Below are 15,092 nucleotides of genomic sequence, written 5' to 3' on the forward strand. Positions count from 1 at the left end.
ATGCGGGTATGTACAACTTAACCTAGCGATGTCAGTCGGACGGGAGCGCGCTAGTGCGCAGCACCTTAGAACGCGGTCGCGACCCGGGGGCGCCGGCGAGAACCGGCGGGTAGGGCGGCCAGGTAACCTGCCCCGTTGGAGATGACAAGGACGGCCGAATGCCGGCGAGAACCGGGCGGCAGAACGGCCAGGTGGCCTGCTCCGTCGGCGGACACAAGGATGGCCAAATGCCGGCGAGAACCAGGCGGCAGAATGGCCAGGTGGCCTGCTCTGTTGGCGGACACAAGGATGGCCAAATGCCGGCGAGAACCAAACGGCAGAACGGCCAGGTGGCCTGCTCTGTTGGCGGACACAAGGATGGCCAAATGCCGGCGAGAACCAGGCGGCAGAACGGCCAGGTGGCCTGCTCTGTTGGCGCAACAAGGATAGCCGAATGCCGGCGAGAACCGAGCGGCAGAACGGCCAGGTGGCCTGCTCCGTCGGCGGACACAAGGATAGTCGAATGCCGGCGAGAACCGGGCGTCAGAGTGGTCCGGAGACCTACTCAGTCGACAGGACGGGACTGGTGCTCGATCCCGATCGAGCTCGGCTTTTATACCCGTCGGGGCGATCCCCACGCGCTCCCAGCAGCGTGGTGGGATCGGTTCCCGACGGGGGTACTAGACTCTCGGGAGGGGCGTCCGTAGACGCCGAGTCCCGTGGTGGGGCGGATGGTCGGCCCGGGACTTAGTGACGTATCGTCACAATAGATTTTTTAGAAAAGAAAGGCAATTGAATTGGATGCGATTTTGAAAGGTACATTTATTAATTTTTTAAAATATGAAGTATATTATAAAAATCTAATAAACTATGGTAGATTTTCTACATTACAGGTTAACAAAACATAGGTTATGTTTGATATATTACTAATGAAATACCACTATATATAATTTTAATATATTTAATATTTTAAAATTGCAGTGACATTTGCTTGATACATCAGGCATAACCTACATTATATATATATTATCCTGTAATATACGAAATATGAAATAATAGCTTTAAATTTATGTCATATATATATGTATATATATATAAATGTGGTATATATTTGTAAATATAAAGCTGTACTATTAATTTCAGAAATAAAGGAAACGGCATATACGATCAGACGAGATTTTAACCTACAATTACATTGCGCAAAATACAACGTTATTAAATACGCAAAATTACATTTAATAAATTCACATTTATTAAATGTAATTTTGCGTATTTAATCAGTGTAATAGCTTTAGAACTTGGATGCATAATACTTTCAACACATCATATTCAGTTCTAACTTACAAATATTTTCACTTTGTTCTCTTCAACGGAACCCACAGTAAGTTACATATATGTATATAATAAAAATTTCTTAAATTATCATGTTAATTCTAGAGTACTAGACTTTATTAGAATATAGGTACAGTTTTATTTTTTTACTTATGATATAGGATTATAATAAAGGAAAATAATGAAACATAATTTTTTTATTTGACACAGTTATTATGTGCTTTATTTGACACACATGTTATTATGTGCTTTATATGTTGATTTGTTATACTGGGCATTTTCCAGCATGCGACACAGAGAACACAGTGTAACATAGTAAAGTTGCTTTTCTTTTAAGGAACACAATTGACACAAGCATCGTTCTATCTTTTTTTATGTTCAATGAGTAATAAAGATAGAACAATACTTGTGTCGATTGTGTTCCCTTAAAGAAAAGCAGTCAAAATTATTTTATCCTTGTTGTTTATCAATGTTAAACAAGGATGAGATTTATTGTGTTACACTGTGTTCTTCTGTGTTGCTTGCTGGAAAACACCCATTTTCATGTAAAAGTTTGTTGTCATTTTTCTGGACTTAGAAGGGCATGAAACACAAATCTTTCTGAAACATGGCTTTTTTGACTATTTGATGTGTTACTGTCATAATTTTTATGATGGTTTAGTAATCTAGGATTAAAAACTATTATAGTATAAAATAAATAATAAGTTTTATTTATAATTTATCTAATTCTCTTTTAACAAATTTGAAAATTACAAAATTAAAATAATTTTTATTAAAGGAAGTTATGGAGAAACATAGTAAAAAGCGTAAACGCTTTAATGAAATGTCAACTAGACATTTAAGAAGACTCATAAATAATGAAATAGATTCATTAGAATATAAAAATGAACATAATGATGAAGAAACTTATACATTGCCAAATATGGATACCAATACTTTTGATTTAAATGAACACATAAATGAGTTTGATAATGATACATACAATGAAGTTAGAAATGACAATGCAAACATATTACATGGATCGTATGAAATGAATAATAGTTCAGAAATTAATACACCTAATTTAAATGAATCAAATCATTTAAATCATTTAATTAATCTAAATATTGTTCAGAATGTCGAAGAAAATAGAAACTTTAAATGTTTATTACAAAACTGGGCTATAACTAATAACATTAATCATGGTGCATTATGTGGTCTTCTTACAATTCTTCGTACTCATGAATGCTTTACTAATTTGCCAAAAGATCCTAGAACTTTATTGCATACACCAAAATACAGTGAAATTACAACTGTCATACTTGGTTTATATTCTCATTTTGGAGTTCGTGTTGCATTAGAAAAATATATTAATAAATATAATCACAGATTTCATAATGCGCACTCAATAAACTTAGGAATTAACATTGATGGATTACCGCTATCAAAGTCTTCAACATCATCATTGTGGCCAATTTTAGGTTGTGTTTTGCCATATAAAGAAATTTTTATAATTGGTGCATATTATGGATCTAAGAAACCAGAAAATTGCAATGAATTTTTACAAGATTTTGTTGAAGAAATGATTGACTTGATAAACAATGGAATTTTTCTGAGTGAGAAATTATACAATATCAAAATAAAACAAATTTTATGTGACGCTCCAGCAAAATCTTTTATATTAAATATAAAAGGTCACAGTGGATACTTTAGTTGTACAAAATGTAAAATTGAAGGCGAATACAGAAATAGACGTATTTGTTTTGCAGATATGAACTCTGCGAAAAGAACAAATAATGATTTTTTAAATGAAACTGATGAAAATTATCATTTAGGTTTTACCAATTTAAAATACATACCGCAATTACATTTTATAGAAAATATCCCTTTTGATTACATGCACTTACTTTGCCTTGGAATTATGAGAAAATGTTTGTATATGTGGACAACAGATGATTTAAAATTTCGTTTGCAACATTACAAATGTCAAATGTTATCAAACAATTTAGAAAAAATTAAACATGCAATTCCAGTTGAATTTGCTAGAAAACCGAGATCTTTGAATTATCTAAAATCTAAAACAATGGAAAGCAACTGAATATAGACAAATATTATTATACACAGGTCCTATTGTTCTTGAAAGAATACTTCCAAATAATTTATATTATCATTTTCTAACAATTCACGTTGCTACTAGAATATTATGCTGTGAAAGTTTATGTAAAAATTATTTAAATTATGCTGAAGAATTATTAAAACATTACGTTAAAAATTTTAAAATTTTGTATGGAGAATACAATATTTCTCATAATGTTCATGGTTTAATTCATTTGTGTGATGATGTTCGAATACATGGCACTTTAGATTTATTCAGTGCTTTTAGATATGAGAATTTTTTACAAGAAATAAAGAAAGTAATTCGTAAAGCTGAAAAACCATTACAACAACTACATAGAAGATATATAGAGAAAAATGCTGCTATATGTAATGAAATTTCGGCATACGAAGAAAATTCTAAAATACAATTATCTAAGGAACATTCAAATGTTCCTATTATTCATCATTGCGGAAATCCTCAGTACAAAATTATTAATATCTCAAATTATACTATGAAAGTAAACGATGATGCTAATAATTGTTGTCTTATGGAAGATAAAAGTATTGTAAAAGTTGAAAATATTGCATATTGTAACACAAGAAAATGTTTAGTTGTTATTGGTAGAAAATATATGATTAAGAAAGATTTATTTGATGTTCCATGCTCGTCATCGTTACTTGATATTTATGTAGTTAGTAATTTGTCTGAATTATGTATATGGCTTATATCAGACATTAGCAAGAAAATGTTAATAATGAAATACTCAAACAATGCATATGTCGTTATACCATTATTACATATTGAATAATTAATATTATCGAATATTGTATATATTTTTGTTTACCATAGATAGAAAAAAATAACATGCAGTCAATAAATATGAATAAAAAGTATTATATTGTCGAATTTATTGACGGTCTTCAAATAATACCTAACAATTGGTTTACTTCTGATAAAAAATCTGCGGTATATTGGCCAAATTTAACAAATCAAAAAGAATATGATAAAGCAGTTGAAAAAATGAAAAATTTTAATAATAATAATTCTGAAATAATACCTGTTAAAAGAATATTTGCAAGTACAGGTAAGTTAACTTTTGTTATTATAGGTAACTTTTCTTGTTAAAATTTTTATTTGTAATTTTAAAAGAGAATTATAAAAAAATTTTTTCAGACATTTTTATGAAAGCTAAAGATAAATTAAAATTGGCTGAAAAATTATCAGATTTAAATTCAGACGAAGATACGGCAATTCTAAAAAAAAGAAGAAGATTATATGCATCGAAAGTACTTTCTTCAAGTAGTGAAGAGGAAATTGATGACCATGTTAAAAATAAAGAAATAGATAATTATCCAAAAGTACCACAGATTTTAAAGAATGATAAATCACGTATATTGCAAGATAAAACAAATTATCAACATTTATCAGAAAAAAAAAATGAAATGCAACAAATACAATTAATAGAGAAAGAAGAATATAATTTTACTCCAGATGTTTTTAAAAAAAATGGTAAGTTTAATTAATATTAAATTATATTAACAATTAGACATTTATATCTGTCATATTATTTAGATTATTTCAATAAACAATAAATACAATACAATATTTTTTCAAATGTATATTTTTTATAACGAATACATATATAACACATTTGCATATTTTAAATTATTGTAATATTAAAAAGTAGACAAAATTTTCTAATTTACAATTACTAATTTTTAGAAGTAAATAAAAATAATTAAAAAATTTTTATTTATTTAATTAAATTTTTACATAATAATTAAATTTCTTAATTTTTTTTAAATAGAAGGCATAGATTTACAAAATATCCAAGTCAATAAAAATATTTCTCATGGAAGTAGTTCTAATGTACAACATAATACAACAGGTACCTAAATTTCTATTTATTTTAATTATTATAAAATTATTTTACGATGTGTAAATATTTTATTTTATATAAATTTTTTTATTAAATAAGATTTATTTTTTAATAATAATTAAACCTTATTCAGTATAATATTGAAAAAACATTTTTATTAAATATTACTTATTTGATTTTTTTTTTCAGAGAAAGAATTTAAGCATTATGTATATAAAAACTTTGCGATTCTTAAGCAAAAATTAGATTTAGTTTTACAAAATCAATCAGATTTCATGGAACAATGGGAAAATTACAATGTAAACTATACTCAAAATGATGAAACTATAAATATTATGTCACAATTTCCAATAAAAAATGATAATAATTTAAACCAACTGGAAGAAGCCCTCAGCGATAATAATTATCGCAATAAATTGATAAGATGAATAATAATATTTGTTATTATTTTTATAACATTTAATGTAAAGTATGTATTCTTTAATTTTTTAATTTATTATAAAAAATAAAACGTTTTCTTTTATTACGATATTTAATCTTTTTTATAATATTTAATTGTATTGAAATTTAAACTAATTATGTTATAAATAATTAAAAAATGTGTAATTTATATTTACTTATTAAAATATATTAATATATTAAAATATATTTATTTCCTAATATAGATAATTGAACTTTCCAAAATTGGCGGCAAAAATATGAAACAGTTTGCTTTAAATGTGATAAAAAGAATTTTTACTGTTGATATTGCAAAAGAGTACAGCTGGTATGGCAAAAAGAACAACAAAAACTTTTCTGGTTTACAACTATGTTCAGTCATTATCAGTAAGTATTTTGTGTGTATGTGATAAATAAAAAATATAGTATTTACATATTTATGTGTTTTAGATGCAATTCAAATGAAATATCCCCAAACGACTGAACACGAAATTTCAGAACCAATTAAAACATGGTTTCATCATGCATCCCAAAAAGCACAGAAAAATGCTGCTGCACATGGTTAAATGTTTTTTTTATTTTTTTCAAAACTGCAAATAGAGTACAATCGAAATATGTAATTGCTTTTAATTTTTGTTTTTAAATTAAAACAAATTTTATGTTTGTATAACATGCATTCCAAAACCTATTTAAAAAATACTGCTGCGCATGGTTAAATTTTAAAAAGTTAATGTTTTTTTATTTTTTTTATTTTTTTTTAAACTGCGAGTAGAAATGTTTTTTTTGTATTATTAAGACTGCAAGTAGAGTACAATTAAAATGTGCAATTGTTTTTAATTTGTTTTTTTAATTAAACAAATTTTATGTTTGTGTAATTAAATATATATTTTATATAATAAATCTTATTTTATATTTTACAAAAAAGATCTTCTCTTATTATTCCCTATTCGTATTGTTTGTTGCTTGAAATTGTGCAAGAATCTTTTCGTCTATTATGGACGGAATGTAATTCCGTATATTATAGATGTAATTATGTAAAATAAAGTCGATTGCAGCAATATCTACTGGATGTCTATTGGATTTCTAAATGCTTTTTAATGCTTCTTCGTTGCAACCACACTTGCGTTTCGATATATTAACACTCCCGTATATTCCTAGCAAACACAGAATATTACAATAACATTGCGGCAATGTTGTAATATTGCTGTAATGTTGTTACAATGTTACAACATTGTCGCAATGTTGCTGCTATGTTCTGTGTTTGCTGGGTTATAAACTACATTTACACGGCCGAAATTATAACATTAATGTTATAACTTCGGCATAAATTGGACCGTGTAAATGTAGTTTATAATATAAATATACAGGAGTGTATAATATATCAAAATGCAACCGTGGTTGTAGCGGAGGAGCATTAAAAAGCCTTTAGAAATCCAGTGGACATCCAATGGATATTGCTGGGATCGACTTTATTCTACATAATTACATCCCAGGGACGTTTAGTTTTGGATCGCGTATGGATATCTTATAAGCGGACATAGGGAGATCCTCAGTACATCCTCAGTACGTCTTATGGATTTTTATGGACATACTTAGGATGTTTGAAAAGACCTTGACATACATCCGATGGACGTACCTCGGATCAACTTTTGCTGTGTGGGAAGTACATGCAGACGTACGATCCATCAAAACCATCCACATATCTTATGTATTTTGACGTTAATAATTTGTATAGTTGGGCAATGTGTTAACCGTTGCCTCATGAAGCATTTCAATGGGTCGAAGACATCTCAAATTTTGACGCCATCATTGCTGATTTACCAGCGGGATACATTTTCGAAGTTGATCTCGAATATTCTGGAGATCTTCACGACCAGCACAGAACTATTTTTCTGCTCGACATTCGATAAACCACCAGGCAAGCGTGAATGTAAACTTTTCGCCACGCTGTATGATAAGAAACGTTACGTCATCCACTACCGCAACTTGCAGCAGTGCATGCATCACGGTCTCCGCGTAACACAGGTACACCGTATATTACAATTCGCACAATCTCTATGGCTCTGTAAATACATAGAATTAAATACACGTTTCCGGACCCTTGCCAAAAATGATTTCGAAAAAAACCTGTATACATTGATGAATAATGTGGTTTTTGGTAAAACAATGGAGAATGTGCGCAATCATGTTGACGTTAAGTTGTTGACGGAATGGGCGGGGCGGTATGATGCGTAGGCAATGATCGCGAAAGCAAATTTTCACAGTCGAAGTAATTTTGTGGAAAATTTAATCGCCGTTGAACTCGAGGTGAAATTATATAAGCCGATTTACATAGGCATGTGTATTCTAGATATTTCTAAAACGTGTTTATATGAATTTCACCACAAGTACATACAGTCTTTATAAGGCTCGAGATAAATTATTTACACCGACACCGACAGTCTCGTATACCACGTCGAGTGCGAGGATATTTACGAAACAATGAAACGCGATATCGTTAGGTTCGACACGAGCGATTATCCGGTCGACAACGCGTACGGTATGCCTCTCGAAAATAAAAAAGTTCCGGGCCTAATGAAAGATGAGAACAATGGCGTGATAATGACTGAGTTCGTTGGACTTAGAACAAAGATGTATGCGTTGAAGGTGGATGGAAAGAAGGACACTAAAAAGGTAAAAGGTGTCAATAATAACGTAGTAGCGCGAACTATAACGTTCGATGATTACACCCAGTGTTTGAGAGATGAGATCGAGATGACGCGTCGCCAATCCTTTCTAAAAAAAGGCATGTTAAATCGGTACTCGCATCTCTCGAAGTCTTTTCGAAAGTCTCGAATTATTGTTGACTTTTTTCCGCGATGATCTGATTGATTCTCTCGCTTAGCTCACTTCGTGCTGCGAGAGCTGTCAGCGCGGAGATTACATGTTATGTATATGTGACGTCTGTGCCGCGCGAGGTTATTAAAGAGATTTTCTAAAGGTAAGTAATCCTTTACTACTATAATACTAATCTGATTATTGAATAAGTTATGACGGAAGATTATTGATGCAGGATTGATGAAAACTTGATCTGTCATGGAAAACGTGTCATCATCAAAAATAATTCCAAGATAGCCTTAGCCTTAGAAATTATTCTTTTTAATTACAGTTTATGTAGACTGCTTTTTACGAAGGATGGTTCTGAAAAGTTTGCTATTTAAATTATACAAAAGAATAATTTTAGCACGGAAAATGGGAATGTTTTCAATAATCCAGCGAATGTCAAAAACAAAGTTGAAATATTAAGGAAGCTGAGGCATGTAAGTTCAGGCTAGCATTACGATGTCTCTCTATTGTCGCTGTAGTTTGAACGTCAATGGAGTTTTGTATTTTTGTTAGTTTTGTATTTTTGTTTTAGCTCTGTATTTATTTGGTTGACATCTATGACATGACTGAAGCCATGAACATTTTCGAATTAATGGAAGGTGGTGAGCTCTTTGATGATAGAATAAAAAGCAGAAGTAAACTGTCTGAACCATGTGCAAAAATGATACTGACTCCCCAAAAAAGCGGTACACTAAAAATGTGGGAAAAATTTTGCATATTTCAAATGATCATAACTTCCGCAATGCTCGTCTGAACGTACATGCCTCAGTTTACTTAATATTTCAACTTTGTTCTTGACATTCGTTGGATTATTGAAAACATTCCCATTCTCTGTGCAAGTAAAATACATAAACTGTAATTTAAAAGAATAATTTCTAAGGCTAAGGCTATCTTGGAATTATTTTCGATGATGACATGTTTTCCGTGACCGACCAAGTTCTCATCAACAAATCTTCCATCAATAATCTTTCATCATAACTTCTTCAATAATCAAATAATTATTATAGTAATAAAGGGTTACTTATCTTTGGAAAATCTCGTTAAATCTCACTATTTTCTAATAAACTTTTTAAACATATTTCATAAGTTATTATGTCATTTTATGTCTTACTTATAAGCATTATTTGAAAATTATTATCAACGCGCTGTATATCTTATACATAAGTGGCCATATATCCCACCCTTTTTTGATATATTGTAAAAATGCAAGGATTTTTTAAAGTTTTTTTTCATGTATTAGAAAATAAATATCTCGTATTTCTATTTTTTTTGTAATGGTAGATAGTATGAAGTTTTTATTGGTATAATATATTATTGGTATAATTTATTAATTGGTATTAATTTCCCTTAAATAGTAAATAATACTTGATAAATTAAGTTTTTGTTAGGTGCGGTGTATATACCGGAGTTATCCTAAAATAATATATAATAATAATAATATAATAATTATATATTATAATTATTAATAATATATATTGTGACGTGGTAGCTTAGCTGCCACGGGTAGCAGCGTCCCTCCCCCGTCACAGGCTGCGAATTCGCGCCGTACGGGGAAAATAGGCGAGAGGCGAGAGGGGATCTCCATGGGGAACCGCGACGGGCCTAGCGAGCATATTATTAATGTTACATATTTTTGATTTCTTTGCGTGGCGACCGCCTCTCGATGGAATTTGGCGAGAAAGCGAGAGAGGAAGAGACAGAGCGACGGCGATGCGGGGAAGGAGGAAGAACGCCACTGGTGCCCGGGAGAGACGAGCACGCGGCCCGCACGGGAATTCGGCGTGGCCCTGGGAGAGCCACGGCCGGAGCCTAAGGCGGCGGTGCCCGCCAACACCACGACGGAACGTCCCGGAGGGCTGTGGAGGAGCCCGGATGGGACCAAACGCGTCGAGGGAGGCGTCAAGTCCTCTCGCGAGGAACGGAGGTCTCCGCGTGCGCTGCCCCGGCTCGGGAAGTGGCCCAGCGGGAGAAAGAAAATTTCGCGGGGGCCTGCGAAGCCACCGGAAGGATTACGGCGCGCACGTCCCTGCGTACGCAGGACTGCGTGCCTTGCAGCAATTGGGTCGCGGCGCGGAAACAATGCGCATGACCGAACGGGGGGTCGCGGCGTCGATCCGGGATCGACCACGATCCACCCCGCTTTTGCGTGCGAGCGGTCCAGCCGTTAAGTTGCGTATCGTATCCCTGGTGAATTATCGGTGTGGCTTGTGCGAGGCCTCAACGAGAGTCAAAGGACGAGCCTAGAGACGAGGGAGGTCATCGCCTGGGACGTTATCGGTGAGGTGGCCAGCCAGGATAATTTAGTGTGAGCGGTTGCTGGCCGGCGAGGTGTCTCCGGGTCCGTTCTGCATCCGTTTTTGTGTTAGTGCGTGATTCGCGTGGGCCGCAGGGCGGTCATACGTTCGCGTAAGTAATTGGGGATTTATCGGATGCAAGCGGGCGGGACGCCAACGCGCCGAGCCACGGGGAGGACGGTTGGGAGGACGCTCGGGTTCCGTCGGAGATTCCCCTCGACCGTGTGCGCCGCAAAGCCCTCGCGCGAGCGAGTATCGCGTCGCGAGTAGCGGGTGGACGGGACTTCCGGTTTCGCGACGGCGTGGAGTGCGGCAGCGGCCGGCGATTATTTTGTGACCCCCGCGAGACACGCGGTCGTGTTCTATGGTTGCCGGGAGTGTCGGCACGTTCGAACTCCCGAAATTCATTGTGCGCGGAAGATTCCATCGTCTGTCCTTGTCGGCCGCGCGCCTACCGCGGGAGCTTCCCGCGTATCGTCCGCGTTTCGTTTTGATTTAATTCGCGCCGGGGCGCCGCATTGTCGGAACGCCGCATGCCGCGTCCCGTGATACTATTGTTTCTGTCCGACATTTATTTTTAATAAAGTTCGTTATTTGTTAAGCTCGGAGTCTAATTTTCTGGTGTGTCGTCCGCCCCTTCGTGTTACCGCAGTCGCCTGCTCCCTTACGATTCACCCCGCCCCTCTACCGTTAGGCAGAGCTGGTCGAGATTGTCGCGCAAGGATCGAGGACACCTTGGCGTATCGATTTTCGCGAATTGACGCGTCGTCGAGCGCGTCTGGCGCCCAACAATTTCTTGCGATGGCGTGTGGCTGAGATTCGAGCATGACAAACACGGCATCGGGGGTATCGGTTACCCAGCCGGTCTTATTGTTTTGCCCGCGGCTTTTCCGGTCAGGAAAAGTCGTGACAATATATATATAACATTAATAAAACATATCTTATTATTATTATTTTTATTTAATGTAAAATATTAATATAAGGTAATTTAATTTTAATGTAAATATTAAATTATTTAATTAACTTTCAATTAATAATTAACTTATTAATATAATTAACAATATTTTTATATATAATATTATAAATATAAAGCATAAATTTAATTTAATTTTTTTTTGTTTAATTTACGTAGAGTTCCTTTTATTTTGTCTCTGAAAAAATATTACAATTATTTATTGTATGTAAAATAACAAATACATAATGTACCATATTTTTTTAAAAGTTAGTATTATGTTAATTATAAGTTATCATTATTTTATTATTTTTTAAGTTAGTCTTTATATGTATCTGGCATTGCAATTCTATTTGCCTGATCGTCTTCCGCTTTTCTTTTTTGAAGTGTTTCAATAACTCTAACTAATTGAATTAAAGACATTTTTCCTTCTTTGCGTTTTATGTCTTTTATGTCGTTAATCACAAAATATGGTGAAACAGCTGTAAAATTAATTTATTAATTATTAGATTATAAATTTAATATAAAAACGAAAAAGAAAAAGGAAAAATAAAAAATAAAACAAAAAAATTAAAAAAGCAATAAATAAAGAAAAAATAAAAATGGTAGTAATAAACAAATAATTAAATAATAATCTTACTTAAAATATATGTGATATATATTTTTACATACAAATCATGTATTATGTATAAAAGTAAAATAAATAATAAAGGAATAAATAATAAAAATAATAGTAATAAGGAAATAAATAAAAATCTATTAAAAAATATTATTTTAAACTATTATTATTTTGCTTGTTGTTATTAACTGCTGAAAATTATTATTATTATTTTATATTATTATATTATTATTTATTATAATTATTATTTTTATGTCTCAATAATAATAATAAAGTTTATTGCTTTCCTGTAATGGAGTTACAATGGCGCTTTTGAACTACGGAGCGTACCCGAACCGTTTACAAATTACAACACCTCTCCCTTTCCGACCCGACCTGGCCTTATGCGACCCTTACAAACTAATACCCCCCCCCCTTCCCCCAATCTTTACTTCCTCTTCCACTGCTCCTCCTCTCTGATTCTTCCTCCACCATTTTTCCCCTCCCTTTTCCGTCGCCTCTTCTCTCTGGTTTCCTCTTTCCAATCGCTTCTTCTGTTTACATCTCAGTGGGTCTCTCTTCCTCTTCTGTTTCTCCCTGCTCTCCTTCGCTCTCTCTGTCTTACCATCTCCATCCACCCAAGTCTTCTCTCCTCCCTATGTCTCTCCCCCCACCATCCTTTGTCTCTTCCTAAGAACATAAAAAACAAAACATAAAACATACCGCTACTCTCCTCCCTTCTCATCCTCCTCTACCTCCTCTCCCCCCTTAGTTCCCTCCCCCCTTTTCCTCTCCTTCGCCCATTTCCCACTTTTTTTTCCCTATATTCTACACCCGTTCTACCCCGTCCACCTATATACTTCTATTCCCTACATATACTTTCTTTCCCTTATTCCTCTCCTCATTTACCCTTTCCAGCATCCTTCACCTGATTTTTCTCTCCTCCATTGACAAATCTTCGTCTAACCTCACTTCCCAACGACTCTTAATCTTGGCCCTCCTCTCTAACAACCAGTCTCTATCCTCTTCCCTCACCACCTCCGTAATCACCACTATCATGCCTCTTTCCCCCACTCTTTCTGTCACCATTCCTATCTCCACCTTCCTTCCCATCTCCCTTTTCATTATCCCCTCTATTATCACCTTTCTTTCTATCGCCCCCTTCCCCTTCACTCTCCTCCATATTATGTTTCTTCTTCTTACCTCCCTTATTCTTCTCTCCCTCCCCTTCTACTCCCCTCATCCTTTCCCGTCCCTCTTTCTCCGCCCTCTCTCTCATCCTTTTCTCCATTTCTCTTTCCACCCTTTTCCATGCTTCTACCCCTCTCCCCCCTTTACCGCCACTATCCCCATTCTCATCCCTGTCCTCCTCCTCTGCTCTTCTTGCGCTCTTCCTCTCCTCCCTGCCAGCTCCTCCTGTCTGTCCTCCCTCCTCTCTCCTTCCGTCCTGACTGCTTCCTTCCTTCTCACTTCTCGCCTCGCCTTTTCGCCTCTCCTCCTCTTCTTTTTTTTTTGTTTCCTGCCACCAGCTCTCCTCGCACCTGTCCTTCCGCCTCTTCCCTTCCTTTCCTCTCTCTTCTCTTCTCCTCCCGTTCTCGCCATCCCCCATCTTTTTCTCCCTCTTCTCTCCATCCAACTGTTCGTCTCCCTTTCCCCTTCGTTCTCCTCTATCGTCCTGTCCGTTCCTCTTCTCTCTCAGCTTTCTCTTTTCTTCGTTACCGTTCTGCTGAATTTCCCCCTTTCCATTGCTTTTTCCTCTTACTTCCCGCATACTCCTCCTCTCCTCCTTCTCCCCCGCTTCCTCTTCTTCCCGTCTCAGTCCTCCTTCCAGCGCCTCTAACCTCTCTTCCAAGCCTCTTAACCTCTCTCTAACCTCCCTCAGCCTCCTCGTCTCACTTCCCACCTCAATTTTCTTAACTCTCTTCCCAGTTCTTCCATCCTCACTTTCCTCCCTTACTTCTCTCTTCTCACCACTATTCCTCTCCTCTGTTCCCCGCACTTTCTCTCATCGATACTCTCCTCTGATTGTATCTCTCTAGCGCCTTCTCTCTGACCTCTTCTTCTTGTTCACTGCCTCCATCTTTCCTGCCTTCTTCTCTCACTACTCCGATAGATTCCCCGACACTTCCATCCTCATATTTTCTCACTTCCGTCTTCTTTTCACTTCCCTCCAATTACCCGTTCGTTTCCCGATCTTCTCTTCCCGCATTTCCACTTCTTTCCTCCCCCTCTCTCACTTTTCACCTGCACATCACCTTTCACTCCAAAGCTCTCCGTAATGCCTCTACTCTTATCTGCGCCATCTTCCAGTTCTCTTATTTCTATGTCTTTATAAAACTATATTACCTGAATTTTGCATCGTTCCGACAATTTCAATTTTGTCTCCTTTGTTAAATTTTATAGCAGAATATTTTTCTGTGTCAAAATTGGTTATATGAACTACTTTGTATGTTCAGTCAGTAATTGAACCGCAACCTATGTTTTTATTTAATTTAGTATTAAAAACTGACGCAAAGTTTGTTTTAATGTATGCTTCCAAAACTGTAAAAATATGAAAAATTATTATTATTAATATTTTAAATTATATCAATAAATTAAATTATTATATTATGTAACGACCTGACTTTCGTGCGGATTAGCTCGCCGGGATATAGAAAGAAAAAGTCCGAGACAATAGA

General features: G+C 35.2%; 3 protein-coding genes across 5 annotated transcripts in view; 1 reads left to right on the plus strand and 2 right to left on the minus strand.

Moving 5' to 3' along the window:
- LOC105832420 (dynein heavy chain 12, axonemal-like) overlaps window positions 1-15,092 on the minus strand; it is a 111,367-nt gene that overhangs the window by 56,062 nt on the left and 40,213 nt on the right. The gene's annotated exons all lie outside the window — the stretch shown is intronic.
- On the plus strand, window positions 1,584-3,519 carry LOC118645614. Its single transcript, XM_036287039.1, has one exon. The coding sequence runs from the start codon at window positions 2,096-2,098 to the stop codon at window positions 3,386-3,388; it is 1,293 nt and encodes a 430-aa protein (XP_036142932.1). The 5' UTR covers window positions 1,584-2,095; the 3' UTR covers window positions 3,389-3,519.
- The window catches only part of LOC114255056 (cilia- and flagella-associated protein 251-like), an 11,471-nt gene continuing 8,981 nt past the window's right edge, over window positions 12,603-15,092 (minus strand). For both annotated transcript variants that reach the window (XM_036287041.1, XM_036287040.1), the window contains one exon: window positions 12,603-14,955. In XM_036287041.1, the coding sequence (XP_036142934.1) occupies window positions 13,433-14,185 (753 nt within the window). In that variant the 5' untranslated portion in view covers window positions 14,186-14,955 and the 3' untranslated portion in view covers window positions 12,603-13,432. The remainder of the gene's footprint in view (window positions 14,956-15,092) is intronic.

The sequence above is a fragment of the Monomorium pharaonis genome, chromosome 5 (genome assembly GCF_013373865.1).
Source record: "Monomorium pharaonis isolate MP-MQ-018 chromosome 5, ASM1337386v2, whole genome shotgun sequence".
Lineage (NCBI taxonomy): Eukaryota > Metazoa > Arthropoda > Insecta > Hymenoptera > Formicidae > Monomorium > Monomorium pharaonis.